The 25,629-nt window shown below is 40.6% G+C and overlaps 2 protein-coding genes across 9 annotated transcripts in view; one reads left to right on the plus strand and one right to left on the minus strand.

Annotated features, from left to right (window-relative positions):
- The window catches only part of ARL13B (ADP ribosylation factor like GTPase 13B), a 97,997-nt gene extending 75,636 nt beyond the window's left edge, over window positions 1–22,361 (plus strand). For 2 of the 8 annotated variants that reach the window (XM_050959768.1, XM_050959782.1), the window contains 6 exons: window positions 1,483–1,685; window positions 4,671–4,785; window positions 10,100–10,331; window positions 10,863–10,979; window positions 12,191–12,259; window positions 19,980–22,361. In XM_050959768.1, coding sequence (XP_050815725.1) covers window positions 1,483–1,685; window positions 4,671–4,785; window positions 10,100–10,331; window positions 10,863–10,979; window positions 12,191–12,259; window positions 19,980–20,056 — 813 coding nt within the window. In that variant the 3' untranslated portion in view covers window positions 20,057–22,361. Of the gene's footprint in view, window positions 1–1,482; window positions 1,686–4,670; window positions 4,786–10,099; window positions 10,332–10,862; window positions 10,980–11,605; window positions 11,695–12,190; window positions 12,260–13,322; window positions 13,366–19,979 lie in introns of all 8 variants that reach the window. The other 6 variants (XR_007775159.1, XM_050959789.1, XM_050959790.1 and 3 more) reach the window with 6 other exon arrangements.
- The window catches only part of PROS1 (protein S), a 490,278-nt gene that overhangs the window by 129,194 nt on the left and 335,455 nt on the right, over window positions 1–25,629 (minus strand). The gene's annotated exons all lie outside the window — the stretch shown is intronic.

The raw sequence follows: 25,629 nt of genomic DNA on the forward strand, positions 1-25,629 counted from the left end.
TAGTTTTCTAATATATGCAGTGCCAAGATAGAAAATAAGAAGTGCTTTCTCAATAAACTTTTCCAAAGATTTTTTTTTCTCAAAATGCACAGAGCTCTAAGCTCTGTCTTGTTAAATGAAAGGAATTTAGGCACTGAGAACACTGATGTACTTGTAAGGAATGTATTGGTCCTTCATGAGTCAAAGAATGTATTATGGAAGCTAAGTGTGGTAGGTCTTATTTGTCTTTTTTACAAAATAAACTGGTTACAGCCATTTTCACTTCCTAGACAGAAAAGATTGACTTCTGTGCAACTTGATATGTTCAGTCAAGAGCATCTTCGTCCCTTATAGAAGTCATGCTAGTCTTAGGGCACAGTGTTTTCCTCTTAGTTCAGAGTGTTGAGTTTCCAAACTCATTCATTTTATTATGCAGAAAAAATTGATTTAAAGAAAACTCACAATGAAACCTGCAGATATCCTAGCAACAATCAAGTGATTTGTAACCTGCAATTACATTTAATGTATTTATCATTATAGTATCTATGAACTTGAAAACACTGTTACTTCCTATATCCAGATATTGTTTCTGTGAGACTTTGGTTAGTTAGTGCCATGCTGCAGAAAGCCCTGTAAACAGCTAATGAGGAAAACCAAGTCAGAGGCTATGATGGTGCTACCTGTTCATCTTCTCAGTGATTTGGCTCTACCATCAGATGCTGCAGCTGTCACTGGTGAACCGCATGCTGATTTAAACCTAGGAAAGTGAACACAAAGCTCTCTAGAGAGCAGAAGCATACAATGATAGCGCTAAACTGGGATTGTGGCATGGTAGGTCCTTAGCAGGTAATATTGCTTTCGTCTGTAAATTGTTTATAAACTCCATGCACAGTTTTGGTGCTTTATGTATAATTAAAAAAACAATAGTGTATCAAAGGCATCAACATTTGGTTGGTGATATAATCGCAGGAGAATTAACTACTTTCTTCTGAAAACAATTAACAGGAAACTTTTTTCTTTCATTTTTAAAGTAGCATGAACAATTTACCTGTTAAGCAGGGGAAGGCTTAAGGGGTCAATCAGTCATTAGAGAATGGATCCACTTCTGAAGCCGCTATATATGGATTTGCAAGGAAAAGATGGAATGCATAATGTAGACCACTCATAAAGCAGTGCTGCTGTGAGAAGAATATGGTTGACTTCTCATGCTACTTGTGAGTGGGACAGAGGAATTGTGTGCCTATCTTTCTTCTTGACTCTAGAGAGTTCTACTATTACTGGAGTGGGACTGGAAATAAGCAATTTGAATAAAACTCATGATTGGCATGTTGGCAAAAAAATTACTTAAATTCACAAGATATTTTAAATGTGTAGTGCTTTAGCTGTAACATTATTTTGAATACTTACTAACCATTTGCTAAGACTTCACTGTTTATAATTTAGGCATGTGATCTGAGATATAATTATTCTTTTTCCCCTTTACTTTCTCTATTAAATTTACAGGAGCCTTGCTCAGCTGTTATGGGCTATGGGAAAAAAATTGACAAATCTATAAGAAAAGGTTTGTATTGGCTGCTACATACTATAGCAAAAGATTTTGATGCCTTAAATGAGCGCGTCCAAAAAGACACATCAGAGCAAAAAGCATATGAGGAACAAGAGAAGCGAGAACGAGCTGAACGAGTAACAAAGATACGAGAAGAAAGGTATTCTACCTTCCTTGGCTTTCTTTCCTCCATATGAAGGGGTTCCATGAATAAAACGGTCATGTTAATAATTCATTGTGGATAATGCTCTGAAAACATCCGCTCAATGTGCAGCGACAGTCAAAAAAGCAAACAGAACGTTGGGAATAATTAAGAAAGGGATAGATGATAAGACAGAAAATATCATCTTGCCTCTGTAAATCTATGGTATGCCCACATTTTGAATACTGTGTGCAGATGTGGTTGCCCCATCTCAAAAAAGATATATTGTAATGGGAAAGGGTTCAGAAAAGGGTAACAAAAATTATTAGGGGTATGGAATGGTTGCCATATAAGGAGAGATTAATAAGACTGGGATTTTTCAGCTTGGAAAAAAGATGACTAAGGGGGGATATGCTAGAGGTCTATAAAATCATGACTGGTGTGGAGAAAGTAAATAAAATGTTATCTACTCCTTCTCATAACACAAGAATTGGGGGCCACCATATGAAATTAATAGGCAGCAAGTTTAAAACAAACTAAAGGAAATATTTCTTCACACAAAGCACAGTCAACCTGTGGAACTCTTTGCCAGAGGATGTTGTGAAGGCCAAGACTATAACAGGGTTCAAAAAAGAACTAGATAAATTCATGGAGGATAGGTCCATCAATGGCTATTAGCCAGGATGGGCAGGGATGGTGTCCCTAGCCTCTTGTTTGCCAGAAGCTGGGAATGGGCGACAGGATGGATCACTTGGTGATTACCTGCTCTGTTCATTCCCTCTGTGGTACCTGGCATTGGCCACTGTTGGAAGACAGGATACTCGGCTAAATGGATTTTTGTTCTGACCCAATATGGCCGTTCTTATGTTCTTATTTGAATTCTTGAGTATCCATTACAAAACAAAAGGTGTTTCATATTATAAGAAAAGAGCTGAAACGGCATAGTCAAGTTGTTCTTTTGTTAGAACATAAAAGAAATTGCCTGGCACACAGCCTTAAGATCATCTTCTCTAATATGATGAGTGGGCAATGTCAATGACAGACATGGAATAGATACAGTGCATAGAGTCACTAGTGTTACCTGATTGGAAGCTGACCCAGAATAGATTCTGTTGCTTAATGCAAGGAGAGCTTTTGGGCCTTCCATATTACAAGTTGCAGCGATATAATTAAAATAAACTTTTCAATCAATCTGTGAATAGCAGGGACCAGTGAGGATAGAGGGAGACATATGAATTTTTTTGCAAAGTTGCTGCAACTTTATTGAGAACTCATTTAAGCCCACACCAGAATACACAATAGGGGAAGGACTATGGGGTTTGAGGAGATGCAGGGGAAGCAGTGCAAGGATTTATTATTTCCCTTCAGAGCCCTCTATTATCGTTGGCAGCCAGTCTTGTCACCAACAGTGAATTGCCCAACTGGAGGTATCCCTGTAAAGATGCTCCTAAAGGGAATGGCTTCCATCTCTGCCAGATGAATAGCCCCTGAAATATACACCAGCAATGTACAGGGCCTTTTCATCTCAATTAAAGTGGTGCGAAACTCTGTGGATGCATGTAATTTGATTTAACCCTGGTGTAATATTGATTTATCTTAAATCAGCAATGCATTAATTTAAGCTAAATTAGCATAAGCAAGGCTTAAATTGAATTAATTGGTCACATAAAACTGTGTAAAACAGCACCTTTAGTTAAACTGCTGTAGTTTTCTGGGTTGACTGGGCCTTTGACTTTGTTGAGTTGCTCTGTCTGGGAGTGGTAATGAGGAAATGGGTTATGAGAAGAAATGTCTCAAATGGATGTATGGCTTCCACATTTTTTAATTGACCCATGGCAACTGGTCATGTTTGTTTACCTTGGGAAATATTATAGAATTGGCTCAGACTGAATTAGGCTAAAAGTTTTGGAGGTTTGGTAAACTTGAAGTGCCATTGGAGATGAGGCCTTCCTCCCAACTTGTAGACTTTGCTATTTCTGACAGCAGTTGAGAGGTTCAGATTTAACAGTTATGGAACTTTCATTTGGCTATTTGCATCAGATAAATCTCTTGTCATGAGATATTTGTATGTATTCGTAACTCAGGTGGAATTCTGTTTCAATCTATACTTCAGTTACTTTCCTGATTGATTACTGTGATTCCATTCACACAGTCTCCCCAAGAGTTCTCTCTAAGTGTAGTTGCTTCAGAATGCATCAGCCAGAGAATTTATTCACATCAGTTTTAATCAGCACTATACCTGTTTTCAGGCATTGCATTGGGTGTGCACTGTTCAGATGATTATAAATCGAAGTAAACAAACAACCAAAGTGTCCATGCAAAGCTTTAATTAGCCAATTAGAATTAACCATGAAGGACTTTTGTGAAATGTATTGCTGTAGTACCAGTGCTGAGCTATCAGAAGCAGTCCCCCATTTAGTTTAGTATTTAGGAAATCCAAGGAAAAGCAGTACTAGATAAATTGTAAGGATTTTATGTAGCACAGGCCCTTCTGCCAAGCAGCTGCTCTAAATACAGATAACACCCCAATGTACTGGCTAATACTTCATTCTTCCTGAACTCATGTCAAAGGCCAGGGGAAACAAGTGGGCCCTGCAGAAAGGATGCAGTAAAAATGGACAGATCTGGGCTAAAGCACAGCAGGGATCGGAGGACATTCTGGAGCCCTTATTCAGAACATCCTGCTAGCAGCCCTGTCTGTAGCTTGTAGAGGGGAATCTGTCATCAGTAGCTCTGCTGATCATAACTGTGGCAGCATGTTGTGGCCTGGCCCCAGGCTATTTAGAGCTATTTTATTGAAAACTAACTCAATAAAATCAATCTTTCTTTTTTTAGATTAGCTCAGAACTTTATCATTTTGGAGTACAGTGTTCAAAACATAAAGACATTCTGTAAAAAGACAATCTAGCATGAGGTGGGGGACAAATTAGGTGACCTAATAAGTGTTCTAATATTTCTGATTTTATTGCTTCAAGATTCTTCTGTTTTTTAACAAAAAAATAGAGAACAAAGGGAGAGAAAAGAAGCTGAATTTGAAGGAAGAAGTACACCTAAGGAGGTTGACTCTGAGCCAATTTCTGGCAACCCCTTCCAGCCAATATCTACTGTAATCACTGAGGTACGAATATTTAAAATTGTCAATCATATTGGACCTACAGTTAACAGAGGTGTCTGAGCAATGATAAAAATCTGGGCTCTTGAGAGTTTTGTTCATCTATAAAATTGCAAACACATTATGATAGCTTTCATCTTGAGAATCTTAGTTTCTACTTTGAATGTTCATGTCCATTCCATGTTACGTATGTGCATGCCACACGCACTGTTGCTGGAGATTTTTCCCTCAGTGGTATCCGTTGGGCCGGCTGTAACACCCTCTGGAGCTGCGTGTTTATGCATCGATAAAAGAGGCACTGCCAGCCGCATGCCCTCTCATTTCCTTCTTACCACTCCTGACGGTTGCTGGAATGACCCCTCTTGCTTTGGCAAGGCTTTCTTCTCAGTGGTTTTTGGACTCTAACTTCATTCTTGGTTATCATAGTTCAGTGTATATAGTTTTTGTAATTGGTGTTAGTGTAAATAGATAGTTCCTGTCGTTGAGGGACTCCTTCGCCCAGGGGCTGGGCATGCCCTGGTGCCCAGGCTTCAAGCCTTGTACCTCCTGTGGCAAACCTATGCCTGTGAGTGACCCACACTCCAGCTGCTTGAAGTGCTTGGGGGAGACTCACTTGAAGGACAAGTGCCAGATCTGTCAGGACTTCAGACCCTGCACTAAAAAAGACAGAGACATTAGACTGAAGGCTATCCACATGGAAGCCACCCTCGTGGATTCGGCACCGAACACATTGGCATCAGCGCAAAGCACTCTGGCACCGAGCTCTTCCTGGCACCATTCACCATGTCCAGTGCCAAGGAAGAAGCAGAAAAAGCAGTGCACCGACAGTGTGTGCTCACCGGTGCAGAAAAAAGACAAGCAGAGAGAAGGCAGCACAGTGAGACGCGTGCCAGGTTTCTCTTCCTCTCCCAGGCCTGCAATGGCACCATCAACTCCAGCTAGAACACTGAGTCCAGTGCGGGACCCTCCACTGGCACCTGGAAGCCACTGTGGCATCAGTGGTCTGACCAATCCATAGACCCCGGAGGCTTTCCAAGCAGCTAGGGACTTACTTTCTCTCCCGGTTGCTGCAACTCCAGCAGGACATCTGTCAGTTCCAGTGACCGGAAGTAGGAAGGAACAAAGAGTGTCAGAATTCTTCCCGGTACTTGTCCCCTTGGCACCCTCTAAGGGCAAGCCGTCCCTGATCCTGGTGTCAAGATCACCTTATGTGCAACCTAAAGCCCATCACCAGTACCCAGCTTATCTGCCACTGGACTTCAGTGCCAGTCCCTCTGCCGGCACCTGGCCAATGGGCCACTGGCCTGTGCCATGGCCTTACTGGAATCCCTGAGGGTTTTCCCCATTACCAGGTCCTACTTCCCATCGCTCCTACTTGGTGGTTTCCAAGAGACAGGCTACCACACCTTCCCAGTAGGCGCCGTACCCCGACTCCGATACCGACCCCTGTACCAGTGTTCAGGAGTTGGCTTAGGTGAACGTAGTTGAGGAAGAGGAAGGAGCCCCTCTGGTGCAAGCCACCTCCTCATCCGCCCCACACGAGGCTGTCCAGAGACCCTGGGTCTCAAAATTTGAGCAGCTTAGAGACATCACACACAGCCTTATTGATACCCTGGGGGCCTAAGCAGGCTTTTTGAAGGTGTGCCTGAGGGTACTGTGCCAGTCACCATTTCGGATCTGACTCCCTTTTTGGTTTTCGACTGCCTGTCCCTATTCAGCCCTTCATGGTCATGCATAATATCCATTGGGTCCTGAGTACAGGGACAGGCAGATATACCTGTGAGTTTTTATCCACCTCTTCCTCCCACTCCCCACTTTCATCATTCTTCAGTCACCCATCTTATGAGCAACTCTTCTTCTAGGAGGTTCAGTCTGTCCTATGGATGGGGGTTGTGGAGGAGGTTCCACAAGACTTGAGAGGGAAGGAGTTTTACTCCCACTATTTTCTAATCCCAAAGGGGGCTTCTGGCCTATCTTGGACCTTCATCACTTCAACAGAAACTGAGGTTCCGCATGGTCTCCCTAGCTTCCATCATTCCCTCCCTGGATCCAGGAGACTGGTACACCACCCTTGACTTAAAGGACGCATACTTTCACATTTCTATCTTCTGTGGCCACAAAAGATTTCTCAGCTTTATAATGGGTCAACACCACTACCAATTCACCGCTCTTCCCTTTGGCCTATTGGCAGCCCCTCAGGTTTTCAAGAAATGTATGGCGCTAGTAGCAGCCTTCCTCAGACAGCGAGGTGTCCAGTTCTACTCAGACCTTGACTGGCTGAGCAAAAGTTGGTAGTAGGCTTAAGTACAGAACAGTATCAGCATGGTCTGAGCCACCTTCTGAGTGCTGGGTCTGCTGATAAACAAGCAGAAATCAACTCTTTCCTCAGTTCAGAGAATAAAATTTATCGTGGCAGTGCTGGACTCAACCTAAGCCAGGGCCTTTCTGCCGGAGGCCTAATTTAAGCCCAGGTCAGACCTGATATCCAATGTCAAGGTCCACCCAATCACAACAGCTCAGGTTTGCCTCAGACTGTTGGGGCACATGGCGGCATGTACTTTAATCTCGGATGTGTCAGACTTAAGGTGGGGAGCCAAACTCAGAACTCAGGGCCTCTGGTCCCAAGAAGAACTCTCTTTGCACATAAATGTCAGGAAGCTTAGGGCAGTACGCTTAGCATGCCAAGTGTTCCTTCCCCAGATTTCAGGCGAGGTGGTGCAAGTCCTGACAGACAATACCGTGGACATGTTTTACATCAACAAGCAGGGTGAGGCTTGATCTTTGGCCCTGTGTCAGGAGACCATCTGTCTGTGGGACTTCTGTGCAAGGCACTCCGTTCATCTGGAGGTGTCACATTTTCTGGGAGCCCAGAATGTATTGGCACATGTCCTCAGCAGTTCCTTTTCCTCTCACCACAAGTGTTCCTTTCACCTGGAGGTTTGCTGCACAGGCACAGTCTGGGCTCCCCCTCCGATGCTTTCCTCCAGCCATGGACAGATCTCCTATTCTATACCTCACAAGAACTCTGACGAACAGCTGCTTCACTCTGACATTAGGTATGCCCTTGCTTCTTATATTGAGAAGGACAAAACCCCTTCCACAAGTCGACGCAACTCTTCGTAGCAATAGCAGAAAGGATGAGAGGGCTTCCTGTGTCTGCCTAGAGGGTCTTGCCCTGGATAACTGCCTGTATTTGGGCTTGCTATGAGCAGGCAAATGTCCTGCCTCCATCCATCTTAACTGCTCACTCCACACAAGCCCAGGCTTCATCAGCAGCGTGTCTCGCACAGGTCCAAATTCAGGACATCTGCAGAGCCGCAACCTGGTCACTGGTGCATACCTTCACATCCCACTACTACATCATTACCTAGCAGGCCCAAGATGATGCAAGTTACAGAACAGAGTGTCCATGAGCTCTGACCTCACCTTCTTGGGTACTGCTTGTGAGTCACCTAACATAGAATGGGCACGAGTAAGCACTCGAAGAAGAAAAAGTGGTTACTAGCTTTTTGTAACTGTTGTTCTTTGAGATGTGATGTTCATGTCCATTCCATGACCCACCCTCCTATCCTTCTGCTGGAGTTAACTAGCAAGAAGGAAGTGAGAAGGTGCGTGGTGGGCAGCACCCGTTATAATGACACATAAGTGTGTAGCTCCAGAAGATGCTAGAGCCAACCCAATGGAAACCACTGAGGGGGAAAATCTTGGGCACCGGTGCATGCAGTGCGCACACACCTAACATGAAATGCGCATGAGCAAAACATCTCGGAGAACAACAGTTAGGAAAAGTTAGTAACTGTTTTTTGTATGCTTTGAAGTTGTATCAGTAATCTAACAATAAAGAAATATCTTAGTACCAATTTTAAAAAAATGTTTTGATTGCCATGCAATTTACTGCAGAATTTTCAGAATAAACTGTTGCAATGTTCAGAGGAAGCTGTTTTCGGTAACCCATTTAATTGGAATCAGCTTCATTCACTCCTTTTAATTTTTGTTGCAAAAGTGGGGTTTTATTTTGGCTTTATGGGAGCTGTTTCAACCATGTGGCCAGTCATATGGGGTTCCCCTGCCTTACTTAACCATACAGACTTGCAGCATAATACAGTATTTTCTATTGATTTAGAGCTGTTGAACTGGTGTGTTAGTTATGGAACATGAAAACTGTATAAATAAAGTTTTCTTCAGACCCTTCCTTTTAACTCAAATAGTCATCAGATTCATATTTAGTGTACCATATTTTTCTTTTGTTTGACTTAAGATATTGTGTTTATAGAAAAAATAATGAGCTCCAATAAATGTAAATAGTCAAGACTTGGTCCTACTCTCCAGGACGAGCATCCACACAATCATATCCTGTAAAGTCGGCTATTGCACAATGACACATTTCACAGGATCCTACAGTACTGCGCATCTGTGGGGAGGGGGGAGAAGGAGAGTGCTACAAGTGCTGCAGAGCTGCTCATTATGTAGAACTTGTGGAAGAGATACTCTATCAAGTCTGCATTACGTAATCAGTGTTCCACCAAGACAAAATGGTGATTTGCAAGGTATTTCAAAACTTGTGTGTTTTTCTAAACAAAATAAATGAATAGAAATTGAAGGAGTTAGTAAAAGTTTTTAATTCTCTTGCTCAGGGTATTGACACTGTTCGTACTTGTATCTTTTTCTCACATGGCATTTAAAAAAAGTAAAAAGAATGAAAACACATTTAGGCCCTGAAGCTGTATGCAGCCATTCCTCCCTAAACTGGTTACCACTCAGGCTACGTCTTCACTACCCGCCGTATTGGTGGGTAGCAATCGATTGCTCGGGGATCGATGTATCGCGTCTCATCTAGACGTGATATATCTATCCCCGAATGCGTTTATATCGATTCCGGAACTCCTCCAACCCCAACGGAGTTGCGGAGTCGACATGGGGAGCCGCGGACATCGATCCTGCGCCGTGAGGACAGTGAGTAATTCAATCTTAGATACTTCGACTTCAGCTACGTTATGCACGTAGCTGAAGTTGCGTATCTGAGATCGATTTTCCCCCGTAGTGTAGACCAGCCCTCAGAAGTCTAAACGTTACTTCTAGAGCTTTTAGTTGTTCATTTTTCTAGGTTAAATCTTGAGCAGCATCTTGTGAAACTTGGGGTTTTTATTTCCTCTTTTGCACATTCTTGAAACTTGTTATTTATGCTACACATGAGAATTTTTTTTTATAAAATTGTCTATCAGAGTCTACCTCCTTGTGTTTCGGATGCTCTTCCTATCTTTTTAGAGCAGTCTTTGACACTCGATATTGTTAAAATGACATCTTGTACTACTTTTGCTAGAATGAAAAAAGAATTGAACAAGAGAAGAGGCAGAGGATGGAGATTGAAAAGGATGCCATTGCCTTGAAACCTAAAGCAGAGCAGGAACAAATGGACACGCAGAGCCTGACCAGCAGCTGTAGCCAAAAAACAAGTGATAATAGACTTATAGAAACATACAAATCTGCACTCGCACAGCAATTAGAACATGAAGAAGAGGGTGACCAACAAACCTCAGAATGCCTTGATTCAGGTGATAACTCCAATTTGAATATAGCCACTTACTGTCATAACTACCACTGTTATATTTAATTTGATTGTCTTATTTTTCACCCAACTCTTCCCTGTGTCTGTATGACTTTGTACATGCCACATCACAAATAACCGAAGGATACAAATACACAATTATGTTACTCTACAGAGGAATGTCGTAATTCAACCAAGAATTATTGTATTCATCAATCTTATCCAGTTACAAATGACCCATTTTTACCAGTACCGTCAAATATATAACACACTTTGCATTAATGTCAATGAGTTGTACTCACCTATCTAAAGACAAACGTTGGGCCTTACATGCACATACTCGATTATTTACAGTAATAAGGTTTAAAAGTCTGTTGTGTGGGTTATATATCATGTCAAGACTGCTGAATGAAAATACTTAGAGCAGTCCATCCCAACACTTATAGTCATCACAAGGACACATCTGTACCATATTGTAGAATTCATTCTTAACAGTAAATGTGTGGTCTATGAACTGTTTTCTTTCCATTTGGTGTAGATACCAGTAAAAAGAAAACAAAGAAATTGAAGTTAAAAAGGAGTCACAGGGTGGAACCAATCAGTGCAGAGGAAGCTGTTCCAAAAAATCCGACCCCACCTCCACCTCTTCCACCAGGTGAGTTAAAGACCCTGTGGTGATAAGTGTGCCACTTCGTGAAAGCTGAGCCCTTAAAAGACTTTGCTTTTTAAACACGGAGAGAAAAACAGTTTTCACACAGGATTACGCCATCATAGTTTGATTAGTTTCTTTTGAGAATTGCCCATGTAGATCCCCACTTGTACGAGGCTGTTGAGCACTATCATTATGTCAGTAGGCTTTCCCTAAGTCTCTCAACTCACTAGGCAAGCTAACCTTCAGGATATATTTTCTCAGTTCCTAGCTAGAGCTTGGGAAAATTGACCAGCATGGCTGTAGAAGAGTAATATATAGCTATGCTTCAATAACTCCCCATTCAGATGTAATGTATTTGGTATAACTACATATATCTATAATAACCCTTTATAAACTGTTAATATTACTTAAATATAAAGTGTGACCATTCTGATTTCTTGCTCATCATATTGTGAGCTGCTTCAGTAGGAACAGCTGGAGAAAACACACAATCACTTGCTTTCCAGAAAGCCAAAAGAAGGCCCAATGACATCCTTCCAAGAACGCTCATAATGTACTGAGTAAGAAAAATCTGATTATTAATATGTAAAACTGCCAGTAGAAAACATAATCTTTTGAACTCCTCACAGATCTTGGAAATCATGCACCTTGGTATAACTTGAACATTACTTCTATGGCAGGAAAAAAAAATACTGATGGTACCTACAGCAATTAACAGGCAGGTACAAAAATATTTCAGAGATGATTTAGATTTCTTGTCTTACAAATAGCTAGTGTCCTGATTTTCAGGATGATCTGCTTGTCCTATCTGATTGAAGTACACTGTTCTTCCAGCTTTTTAATTGGTTAACTTTTTCAGTATCTGCATCTATTGATGGAATCTTTTACAGTGTATGGAGTTAATATTAGGCTGTAAGTATAAAGCTGGGGAAACAGAGAGAGTGTTTTGTCTGTTGCTTAACAAAAGTGCAAAAAAATTTAAGTGCAGCTCTCTAAAATATTAAGATATTTTTCATCGTTGCTTTACGTTATATTCTAAATAGTATTTTATTTCCAGTGGATTCACTAATATACCATGTATAAAGTATTCCTCCCCCTACCCCCTGATGCTTTCTTGTCTTCTGAGGAGAAAGATTCTCCTGCCCTCCCAGCTTTTCTTCAGAGCCAAATATTTTGACAGAGGTATGTTTTTTATTGTGTGTGTTTTTCTTTAGTTGGCTGGGGAACCCCCAACGTTAATAGACTTCGAAAACTTGAACCTCTTGGTGAGACCCGTCATACTGGTAATTTTTTAAAAAAGAGCATTAGTCATTGTTTTCTTATACATTCATTCCATTCTTCACCTTTTTATTTCTTTAATACCTTCAACCAAAAACTAACCCTTTGTTTGTTAAAAGCATATTTTTGATTTTCAGTTCCTTTTTTTAATGTGTGTGTTTTCTTTATTTCCTTTCCCCCCAAAAGGAGTTCAAAGCAGCATGTGGTGTCATAAATCATTTGAGGATGTTTGTACAATAGCATGCACTTACCTATTATGATATGCCATATATACTGCAGTAACAGGGCCCATCCCTTAAAATTTCAAAATCAAACACTTCTTCTTTTTTTACTTCATCGTAATTTAAAATGCTTTTAAAACTTAGAAGTAAATCAAATATACATTTCAATTATCCATACATATTGGCAACATTCTGAATGTGAAGAACTTTAATTTGACAGTTCCAAAATATTTTAAAACAAAAAACTACATTTAATTTAAAAAAAATGTAACATGTTATGAGCATCATCCATGTGTACTTTGGCATAGATCTGGATATGTTTTATTGCCGGAATGAAAATTAAAGGCATCTGTACACCTTTGAATTACATAGTTGACACTGTAATAGAAAGTGTCCCTGTAAATGCACCAGATGCTGGGAGGATTAAGTTGAATGACCTATATTAAAATGTAGGAGATTCCTGGTTTTAACTTTTCCTCCTTGAGCTGAATTATTATTTCTCTTCATTCTAATAACAATTTAAATATCTATTTAAGGCAGAAATAATTTCAGTATTGTTTGTTTGCATAAAACATCTCCTTTTACAGCAGACCCTGCAAGAGATGTTTTGTATATTGACTGGTATTACAGCTTTTTCCCAGTTCCATGCAGAGGCTTTTATAGCATATGTTGTTTTTTTTTACGTTAGTGTTTTTTCAAATTCTGATCAAATGGATATAAGTGAAATGAGATTTTAAAAGAAAAAAATTACTTTCTACAGGAGACACTGTTACGTGCAATAAGAGAAGTATCTATAATTTATATTTATTAAATCTTAACCGTAAAACAATCTTACTCTTCTTTTAAGGAGTTTAAAGAGAAGAAAGAGTGAAAGAAAAGCCAGAAAAGAGGTAGGGAGGGAAGGGAAAGGGTCATACTCTTTGCTTACATCTGATTTGCTCATAAGTGAGGCTTTCTGTTTTGTGGCTAGAGCACGGGACTGGAAATCAGGAAACCTAGGTTCCATTCCCAGCTCTGCCACTGGCTGTGTGTGACCTTGGACAAGTCACCTAACCTCTGTATTCCTCAGTTTTCCCATCTGTAAAATTGTGATACTTTGAGATCCTTGAATGAAAGATGCTGTGAGATGAACTCCTATTGACTGCAGGTATCCACTGAAGACCATGGCAGTTTGGATCTAGCAAGCAAATGCAAAAACATTGTGTCAAGTATCAGAGGGGTAGCCTTGTTAGTCTGGATCTGTAAAAAGCAACGAAGAGTCCTCTGGCACCTTATAGACTAACAGATGTATTGGAGCATGAGCTTTCGTGGGTAATGCATGTGTCTGACGAAGTGGGTATTCACCCACGAAAGCTTATGCTCCAATACGTCTGTTAGTCTATAAGGTGCCACAGGACTCTTGTTGCTTTTTGCAAAAACATTGTTTACCCTTGTTCTTCTCAGGGATTTATTTAATTAGTGCAAAATTTTCCCAGTAACTAACTCTGTGAAACAACTTTTTAAATCCTAGAGCCTTCCAATCCATTGTGTTTTTTGATTTCAGGTCCTTTTGTCCTCTGCTACATATAATATTTGCTGAAATTTAAAAACTGAAGTTCTTCGAGTATGTTAGTGCGAATCCCACTTTAGGCATTCAGGTGCATGAGAGCACGTGTTTTTGATTAACAGTGTACGTTGGGGCCACCATGCTCCTTGTGCTGCCTCATGCTCCCATGCAAGGACATAAAGGGTAAAACAGCCATGACCATCCTTCAGTTCCTTCTTATTGCACATGGCAGCAAGACGAAACTGGGTGAATGTGGTAGTCCTGGCTGGGTTGGGTGGAGGAGGACTTCCTCTTCCCCTGCACAGCGTCGAGAGTTCATTCAGACCCACTCCTAGATTTCTGCTCAGGCTGCAGGAGGCTCTTCAGTCTGTCCCTGCTTCCTGCACCCCTCGCTCCTCAGCTGCAAGGGAGGGATCACTGTCCAGAACCCCCCATGCTGAGCCCCACTTCCCCTGCAGCTGGACCACCCCGCTAAGTCACCCGCACCTAGATCTCCACCCCACCAAGACCCAACTAGGTGCACCTGGAGCCCCACCTCACTGAGCCCTGCTCCCTCAGCATCTGAACCCCCACACTCAGACCCCCTGCCAAGTTCTATCCCCTGCTCCCAGACCCGCACTGCCACTGAGCTCCAACTACCTCCACCTGGACTCCCCCACAGAGTCCCATTACCCTTGCACCCAGAATCCCCCCCAACAAACCCCAGTGCGTCCAGATCCACCTCTGAGCTGCCCGCACCCAGGTTGCCCCATACTGAACCCTCTTTTCCCACACCTGGATGGATCCTGCCGGACTGAGCCTGCCTACCCACACCTCGTGCACCTGGCATGGAGGGGCAGTGCCCTGGGGTGGTTCTGAGGCAGGCCTGGTGCTTGTGCTGTGTCAGGGTTGGGTGCAGCCTCACTGCTGAGTCCATGTCCCGGGAGGTGGAGAGTGGAAGAGCTGCAGAGTGAATTCCCACCTCTGTGCAATCAGTGTCCTGTCCTCAGTGCCATGTTGGAGCCTCCACATTTATTTGACACATAAAATGTGCATAATTTTGCAATATTGTATGCAGAATTTCTATTTTTTGGCTCAGAATGCCCTCATTAGTAATATCACAGGGTCCAGTAGTGAAAAAATGGCAGGAAAGAAGATGATGCAAGAATTGGCCCTGGTTATGTTAACATTGACCAAGTCCTTCAGCACCAGTCACCACTACATTCACACCAGAGTTGACAACCCCATCTTCGGCAGCGGTGCCTCTGGCTCAGACAGTGTCATCATTGGAGCCAGCACTGGTGCACCAACAGCGGTGAGACCAAAAGAAAATGGAGTTCAAACACAGTGCTGAGCATCGGGAGACACCATCCCATAGAGAGGAGAACTGTCTTCTCTCCTCCAAGGTCAAAGTGTCTGAGGAAGGAGCAAAATGCAGTAAACAAGCATGAACACTCGCATCAATGAAGGCACCAGCACCAACCACCCTGCCGATTATAAGCCCTATATATAGTCTCTCAGAACTGTCGAGATCCCCTCTGGGGACATCATTTGTACCAAGGCAGTACCCAGCACCAGAATTGGAGCTGAGCCCTTACTCCATGGCACTGTCATTTGAAGTGTCTTACTCTTCTTCACCATCACTGGTTTATACCTGCTCCAAGGTGTTGAGCAGAGATGCTTCTCCTCTACTTTCTGAGAGCCAACCCTAGAGCTAGTACCAGAGATCCCTCTCTCAGGGCACTGCTGCAAAGGAGGTATGAGTGGCATTGGGCCGACAGCTGCAACGGGCCAGTATGTTGCCCTGGCCACGCTGGCCTGAATGGGAGCTGCCATCTCAGGTGTCTCGCAGCAGATTTCCCTCTTGTGCCTCCAGGAAGAGGAGGACAACAGGCTCCTTTGTGACATCACTACCCAAACCACCATCATCTGAGGCGGAAAAGTCAAAACTCAACAAAGGCAAGCCCAAGAACAAACACCCCCAAAAACTGGACCTTTCTGGGTGCAAAGTCTACTCATCTGCCTGACTGCAACTCTGTGTGGCAAACTAAGAAGAGCAGTTTGCCAGATGTAATTTCCTCACGTGGGAAAATTTGACCCCTTTCCTCTTAAATGTACCACAGGATACTAGGAGGGAATTTAGAGAGATCATTAAAGAAGGCCGAACAGTTGCTAGAACAGCTCCATGGGTAGCCATAGATGCCTCTGATATGGCCATAGTTGTGACCATGGCTCTTGACATCTGAAATACCAAAGGAGGTCCAAGACACCATATAGAACCCTCTATGGATGATCGAGGGAATGAGCTCTTCAGCAAAAGAATGGACAAAGCACTCCAGTCTTTGAAAAATTTAAGGGCCACCCTGGGGTCACTAGGAATTTATATACTACCCCTCTAGGAAGCCCTACAAATATCAGCCTAAACAGAAAGACAGCAGGCTCACCCCTGTTTTTAGGGTAGACATCGGGTCTATCCACCACAGAAACCACTGCAATACTTGACATCATCTGCCTCCTCCATCACCCACCTCACTCCAGCAGCTAAACAGCAGATTTGTCAGGAACCACATCAGAAATGATCAGGAGACAGCAGCCATCTTAAGAAGTCATACTGCCTGTTCCATTGGGCTTGGTCCAATATCGCTTCAGACAAGTGGGTGTTGCCTGTGGCTACCCCATTCATTTCCATATCCTTCTCCCACCTACTTCCCTTCCTCATTCCTCTTCAGTAAGTTTCTCAAAGTGCTATTACATACTTACCCATATATTAGAAAACCTACCCCCTGCCTGGGACCTCAGTACAGTCCTCCTGAGGCTCATGGAGTTGCCATTTTATTCTCTCTCACAATGCTCCTTGCATCACTTTGCTCTGAATACTGTCTTCCTAGTGGCTCTCACTTCAGCTAGATGAGTAAGGGAGCTTCAAGCACATATGGCAGATCCTATCCATTCAACATTCCATAGCGAAAAGGTGGTGCTGACACCCCCGCATGTCTCCCTCCCCACCCCCCCCCAAGTTCATTCCTTAGGTGAAATTCTGAGACCTCCTTAAGCAATCAATCAATATGCCAGTTTTCTTCCCAAAGCCACACTGAACTGCGAGAAAAGAAATCACATACACTAGAGGTATCCTGGAGTTTACTTTATTACATTTCCAGGACTGAGGTGTTCAGACTGTCAGCCTGTCTATATCTAGTCACAGCCAGGGTTTCTAAAAGTCAGGCTATGTCACAGGTATTGAAGGATATCGCAGTGAAGCTGTGTTACCAGTTGGATGTTGTATCTCTCCCAACAAACTGCAAATAGTGCTAAACCAGAGCATAAGCAACAGTCCACCACTTGCTTCACAAGTGTGCCAGTATCAGAGATCTGTACGGTAACAAGTAACCTCTTTTGTCAAACACTGTGCCTTGTAGTCTGCAGCTAGATCAGGTGGCAAGGTCGGGAGAGCAGTACTGCAGTCACTGTTGGACTGATACAGTTGAAACTCCTCATCTCCACCATCCTGAGGGAAGACAACTTGCCAGTCACCTGCAGTGTGATCTGCACTGACACAGACTCAAAGAAGAAAGGTTACTTAAAGGAACTTGCAGTAAATGTCAGTTAAGATGTTGTAGTCAGTGTGGATCTCACAACCTGCCCTCCATCGCTGCTTTTCACAGTCTTGAGCTAGCCCAGGCTTTGAATTGATGGAACTAGGGAGAGTTGCAAGTGCTTCACCCTTTATGCCCTCTCATAAGACTACAAGGAGGCAACGGACACTGCTATTCAAATAATCCTATCTCGTGCACATGAGGCACATGCACACCTGCAATGGGATCCACATGAACTGCAATATCTCAAAGAACCACAATTGCTGTAGGATGAGAAAATTCTTTTTGCAGGTGCTCCACTTAGAGTAGTTTTACGGCCTTTTAGCCAAGAAAAAAGCCACTGAAAATAACTAATTTGTTAAACTTCAAACACCATCTCGTACTGATGCAGAGTCATAACTTTGTAACATGTTTATTTTACCCAAGTTGCTTGCAAAGAATACAAATATTTGATTGGTCAATGAAGCAAGCACATCATTTGGGAATCTAAAGCCTCCATCCCCTTTAATGTGACTTCTGTGGCTTTAGTTTCTGTCTGTGCTCATGAAATACAACAAGTGCTCCCTTAGTATTCCTATTCGCTCTAGTGTGACTCTCTGTGTTAGTAAGAATGGGAGAGTAATTTGAAATATTTGTATCTAGCTTTTTTAAAATGTTGGACTATTTCTAGATGTGTAGTAGATGCATAGTACAGTGATGGAAATATAGAGATCTAAAAATCAGTACAGTGTAACATGCAGTACTCTGCAAGGCTCTGGTTATAGTGCTGTTTGAGTGTTATCAGAGAAATAAATTTTTCTTAGTACTGTTGACTTCTATAGTAACATACCATAAACATGATGATCAGTATATTTAAGATCTGAATCTTATCATTCTTCCATCATTATTTGTGGAGAGTTGTATGCAGGATGTTTAGGCAGAGCCAACAGGCAGTATAGCCAGTTATATGAAACTTTAATTAAGCAATTATTTTAACTAAAGATTGAAATTTTGCCGGCTAGGCAAGTGACTGTAGGACAACACTTGTAAATGAATGTCACATTATTCCTGATGAGGGATATATTTGCATCAATCATAAACTATTTCAGCTACAGGAGCTTAGATTGCCCTCTAAACTCAATCTTCCTAAAATTCCTTTTTAGTTACTCAGTGAGAGGCAGACTGTAACAGAAGCCTCTCAAAAGCTTTCATTTACCCTGTCAGGATTCAAAATGGTTTTGTCAATGTTGTGCTCCTGATTCTCTTCTCACACTACTGTAAAATGGGAGTAACTCAATGGTTTACATCAGTGTAAAACTAGTCGTCAGTAGCCGATCTTATCCTGAGTATTATGGGGAAAAATAAAACCCTGATCTTGCTAACATGTATACATGTACTTAAGGAGTAAGACCTGAATTTGCTTGCTTTTGTTAGTTCTAAACTCTAAAAACTATATAACCGTAAGTCATTACATGTATAGATAAAATTCTTGTAAAGGCATATATTTTTAATGTGAAATGTAATATATATTCAGTGTTGTGAGTTTAAAAAAAATCTGAAAATTTGCAATGGCAAGCTATAATTGGTTTAAGATTTACAGTTCCATTGTAATACTATTGAAATTGAGATTCAAAGGGTTCTAAAAGCTGCTTGTTCATTTTCCTGTTTTCCACCTGTTTCTTGTTACCAACCATTCTTGACACTTTATTTTATTTTTAATATTTTGCATGTAATGATTCGCATGCAAGTTTGTAAAAATAACAACTGTTTATGTAAGGCAGGATCTTTCCTCTGTTTTGTCATCTATCTATCTATCTACTGACTGCTGTAGTGTCAAAATTAAAGATTGGGGCCTAAATTTTCCAAAGTAATTCGTGATTTTGAATACCTTAATGTCTGACTGCCCAACTTGAGACACCATCAGAACATTAAATTTTCAGAGAGTGGCCTTTGAGTACTTTCTGAAAACCAGGCCCTGTTAAGATGTGTGAAGTCAAGTGTGCAAAATTGCTGGTCATTTTTGAAAAACTAGGCCTAATTTTCTTTACTAGAATAGGTATCCCTGTCCTTGATTTTGCAGTTGCATAATTGCTGGACTTAGCAGTCCTGTATATGCCTGCAGTATTCAGCAGTGCTGTGTTTGGATGTTTTTCTAAATGGTCAGTCCTGCAAACACTCTTTATGGGGTATAGTTCTTAATAATGTGATTAATCCAATTTAAATCTATAGCACTATTAGTATTAGTAAATGCTACACAGGGTAGTAATTGTTTGCAGGATCTGGCCCTAAAATTGTGGTCTGCCTGGTTTTTAAAGCAGCAAGAATTCAATAGAATTAATCTGTCCTTTTGAAAAAGATGTTGTAAATTCAATACTAACGTTTTTCTTCTGGTATGTTTCTTATGTAGATTTCTATGGAAAGCTGCTACCTCCATTGACTATACGGCAGAGACCTAACAGTGATACTCATGATATCATTTCTTAACCAGATCACATGCTACATTTTTAATTTAATCACAACAGTATATTAAACAATTTTCTTACTTAAAGAAAACTTGATACTGTTTTAAAAGTTGCTGTGAGATGAGACAATAAGAACCCATCTTCTTTTCTGCCATGAATTAGTTCTACCGGACCTGATTGATGAGATTTTTTACTTGGCTTATTAGTTACTGTTCACATTCTCACCAGCTCTTCTTCAGGGGTTAACAGGGAGATGGAGAACAGAAATGTTTGAGAGCACTTGCATGCACATGGAATTTAGGATCAGGTTGGTACTGTTCGGTTTTATGTTGGGGTTTTCTTACCAGACTATATAGCTATAACCCTGAAGAAAAACACCTTCAAGACCAAATGCAATTGGATTGGGTGTGCACATCAAGACTGTCGTTCATATGTTGTGTAGTAATCCATATTTCTACAGCTAATAATTTTAAGGCATTTTGTAAGATGTATGCATGTTAGAGTGAATTTAGAGAATTATACGCTACAAATGTTAACTATATTTTTATAATTTTTTCTAATATTTTATCTGGGAATTTGATTTAACATTAATGCCTGTTACTCACCATCAAAATGTTGTCTAGAAAGTGTTAGAAATTTGTTAATAGCTTTACCCATTTGAGTATATTGACTTTTATGTTTACTTTACAATAGCAATACATTATGGTTGGGATTTATGTCACCAGTTATTCATATATTGCCCTTCTGGCAGTCTCTGGGGTTTTTAAGATAAACAGATTTTGCACATAATTATGGTACGTTAATGGACTGTCTAAAAGTTTTCTTCTTATGGATCATTTTCTTTTTTTTTAAATGGGGGTTGATATGCATAGTAAATATATTTTCAGATATCTTAATTAGATAGTGTATTGTGTGCTATAAGATAAAATTGCAGACAGTTGAAATGTTGAACTCATTTCAACTAAGAATTTTGGTGAAAAATCAAATCAGTTAGCATACATGTCAGTTTAATGTGTTCTGTAAGCACTAAAAATGTCATATTGAAAATGTAAAACCTGAGATTTTTAAGCCAATGTAATGAGGCCAATTCTAACCTTCTAAACAATGTGCCTCTCTCATATTTATTTTTTTTTAAAGGGAGTGGTATGTTGGAGGAGAGAATTGGATTTACAGTACTTCAGATGTTTTGATATAAGTTTGTATTCCATTACATTTGGGAGAATAATTTCTATACCATGTGTGTACGTATAATTTTACTACTTAGCTGCTGGTGATTGGAAGAATTTCCCTGCAATGTTATAGAGGTTGAAAGCATTTGTGGAAAAAGCACGGGTCCTAAATGAAAGGTTTTTGGAATAGGCAGGCAATGGTGACTTTCTATTACACTACCAGCTTCCCGTCATCTCATACTAGCAAAAGACACTAGGCAGTGCTAATGCAGTAAAATATGTTCATCAGCTACCTTAAAATTTGAAAGCATTGCATGAGGTTTTAGCCACGCGACTCTTGTTAAAGTCAATGGGAGTGATACAGCTAAAACCCCACATAATTGTTTTGAAATATAGCCCTTATTTAATAGCTTAAAACATTAGTTTGTTTTAACTAAAGCAAAACAGTCACTAGCATTAAGGATGTTGTATTGCATTAGGAAGAGAGAGTACTCAAATTCAGGGAGTAACGGTATGTATAAAGCCATTTGAATATGACTGGAAAGAGCAGGAGAATACTTCCCTGGTAGTGGTAACAGGGTATGATATCGTAACAGGGTTCTGTTTGAATAAATAGTGATACCATTGTGATGTAGTTTGACTTGCTTTCAATAAACATGTCTTAATATTTAGTATTCTTTCCTTAAAAGTTTACACGCATGATCCCATTAATCTTACCATTTTTAGCTGCCTTGTCATAAACGTTCCTTTGGCTTGAAGGGTCTGTGTATTGTAGTCTGACATTTTTTTCAGTTTCATATTGACCGTTGAGTTTTTTTCTTTTTTACCCATATGCAAAATAAATTAAATTAATGGAAGTCTTTGTTTCTCTTTTTAAAGTGCAACTAAAAAGAAAGCTGACATGGAAACTAAATAAGAAACTGAAACTTAAAACAATGATATTTTTCACATTCAAAATTGGTTTCTGCTGTTGAAATAAATGTATATTGTTATGAGACCAAATTACTAGAAATATTTTTCATACAGTTTTATATATGAAAGCGTACTGTAATTGACTGCATTGTTTTTCTCATTATTTTATACTACATCAGCTTTTTATTTGTTGAAGGTCACATTTTCTGAGGACTTCTGTGTATAGAATAAAACTAATGTACAGCATCTAAGTGTTTTCTTTGTTACATATTAAATACTTTTAGAGGGCAAGTACAGAAGAACCTCATGAATTCTTATTAATGACTGGGAACCATTTTTCAATTTGCATAGCTAAATACCATGAATTAGTGAGAAAGTGAACAAATTTAAAAAAAAAAAAGGGCAGCCCAACAAGTACTTCATGTATTTTGATAATTATAGATTAGTATTTATATTTGTAGTATATTATAAAAAAAACTATTTTAAATGACTTCTTGAGGCCTCACTACTGCATTTAATTACTAATCTTTAAGATGATAGGCAGTACTACCAGTTTTGAGCAAAATATAAAATTGAGCTGCTGAGGTTCTGCTGTATTTGTCTTAAATTTAGTGTTTGAGATTTTATCCTTGTGCATTTGTCAATGTATTCAACTCTTAAGAGTACTTGCTCTTAAATACATGGATGATTCACACATGCAACTGTCGCTATCTGTGTAACATTTTAACTTCTTTATGGGACATGAGAAAAGGTAGGTGAGAGAAGACTCCACAAAGCTTCATAACATATGGGAAATAGTGGCTGCAAATGCTAGATTAATGTTAAAATGTAATTAATGTTTCAAAAGGCAAATCAGTCTTTTTCTTTAACCTCTTTCACCCTGTACCAAATAAGGGGGGGGGGGAGGCACAAAGTTTACTGAAATGCTTGATTTTTTTTAGTGTAAATAATATTTAGAACTGTGTATTCTAAAAGTACAGTACAATCATTTCAGATTGACATTGTCTACAGCCACATTTTTCTGATTTATCATTTTTCATGTAAATTTACAATATGTGAGAGAACCCCACACTTACATGAGAGCAAGAGAAATCTGGGTCTGAAATAATGGACACTCATAACACCTCCTCACCCTGTTGAAGCCGTTTATGCTGGCTAAAGGGGACAGAGCAATCTACAGAGGACCTAAAAGATTTCCTACAGGGTGAGACCTGCAAAAGGCAGTTGTAGATAGCTGTCAAAGGGGATGTCGGGGATGTCAGTTGCAAAGGGTGCAGCATTGCAGAGATTCTGAAGAGCACTCTGCCCCCGAAGGCAGCAGGAGGAGGCTTGGGGTAACTTAGACAGCTCTGAGGTGATTATTCTGTACCTGTTTTTCTTCCCTCTCCATCACAAACGTTTTAAATTTATTTATTTATTTTTGGCCTGAAAGCTGTGCTGCTCCACCTAGTGATGCCACTTCAGACAGCAATAATGTTCAGTATGATAACTTCAGGGTGCTTCATTGCTAACTTTGTGATAACTGTCTCCTTTACTGCCACCTTTGGAGTTTGTTCAGCTCAGGATACTGTTATTACCTCAAAAGGAAACACCATCCTAGAAATGCCATTGATCAGATTCACAGAAGTGAATAGAAAGCTAATAATAAAAGTTTACATAAAGGCAGAGACATGTTCAAGTTGTTTTTTTCTGCTGTTTGGATACACTCTGCTATCTTACTGAAGATCCCATTGGCACTTACTAGAGGGTGAGTTGTACTCCACAACAGACAGTTTTAGGAAAATAATGCACTGTGGCAAGCTGCAAAGCGCTACCTGCTCCCTAGTGAAGATGGGGTTGACCTCACTCCCCTTGCACTGGTAGTGAGAGGAAAGATTATAGGATTGTGATTGCGTTTCACACAGTAACACACCACCTAGGGTCTTAAAAATGGATTGCCTTCTAACTGGGAAATTGTAGGGTGAGATTTTCAAAAGCACTCAGCATTGGCTTAACATTGACTTCAGCCCAAGCGGAGTTAGACAAATGTTGGGCTCTTTTGAAAATCACATCCCTAGGATGGTTTTATATCTATATATATTAGTTTACTAAACCTGTTTGTGCTTGGTTGACTGTGATGTCCCATATGGCCACTATTTTGAATTTCCTCTCTTCTTAAGAAGTGGAAATCCAGATGCTCAGGTTAGGAGTCCTATTATTTTTAAAATTTGGCATAAGTATTTATATTAATGAAATGGATGTTTGTGCTGCAAATTTCTAAAATATCCATGCTTCAGCTCAGCATTTATTCTGTATAGAGACAATGTTGAGTCATTTATCTGTCAACCTGGCCCACTGGAGCATGAACTCTCACATTTTATTAACGTTACCGCTTTAGAGCCAGATTTATTCATTCTTGTTTGAATGGCCAAACAGCTTTCTGTGCCAAAAAAGAATACTGTAATGCTTGAGGAAATCAGGTGCCTCTCACCCTTGACCACTAACCTTCAGTTTACATGTCTGTGTCAGTATTTTCCTGTTCCCTGGAATGTGGCGTATTTTGCAAGCTTCTTGGAAATTATTTCCTAATCAGCCTCCCCTTGGATACAGTGTACTATTGCACATAAGCCGTATCTCAAAATTTGTCTAGCCACAACACATTCATTATTCAGTGGGAGGGAGAAATATCTTGAAATTTTCAGCAACTTCCCCACCATGGGCTCTGGGAGGATAGCATTCATGTACATGGTCTTGTAATTTTAAATTTTGGATAGCTTTCAACTGAAGCTTTAAATTTGCTCCCCAGTGCAATCAAGATATGTTGGATATGATTCAGACTTTCAGTAACATCTGCTGAACTCCTGCTAAGTCTAACCTCATACCATCCAAGACCATGCCCACCTGCAGGTGTTATACCTAACTTTGAATGGCTGTGTCTTAGCTAGTAAAGGAGAAACACCAAGGTCCCAGTATTCTACTTTGCTTCCAGGGGAAGAAGAGAAACCGCACAACCCTTGCCGCTGGACTGTGCAGAGGTAAAGAAATCAACATTGGCACAATGGCATGCTCTCTCTGGAGTTCATGGGAGTACTCTTTGAGGATTCAGATGCACAGTTGGAGAGGGGTGGCACTGACTCAATGGTATTTTTGAATACTGATCTCTCGCTCAGCCCAAGGTATCAGGGCTTGTGCTCCTCTTTCTGAAAATACCAGAGACTTTTGAGTGCTGGTCCACCTCGCCTCTGCTTTGAAATGGAGCCCTGAATCTTGAAAGAAGTTAGTTTTACTTCTAGTCATTATAGGGAACATAGTTTAACTTTTCATCCAAAGTAACCCCCAAAATCACTACTGCAGATAACTTACTGTACTTTTTATGGTGCAGAAACTGTTAGTATTAAAAGCTGTGGCTTGATTTTTCAAAAACTGCTGAGCTCAACTTCCACTGCAGTCCATGGGCCACCAAAGGTTCTGCAAAAAAGTTAATTTGTAAGTGTCACGGGTTGGATCAGTCCCTTGGGAACTGCCAGCTGATGTG

This window comes from Gopherus flavomarginatus, chromosome 1, assembly GCF_025201925.1.
Source record: "Gopherus flavomarginatus isolate rGopFla2 chromosome 1, rGopFla2.mat.asm, whole genome shotgun sequence".
NCBI classification, from domain to species: domain Eukaryota; kingdom Metazoa; phylum Chordata; order Testudines; family Testudinidae; genus Gopherus; species Gopherus flavomarginatus.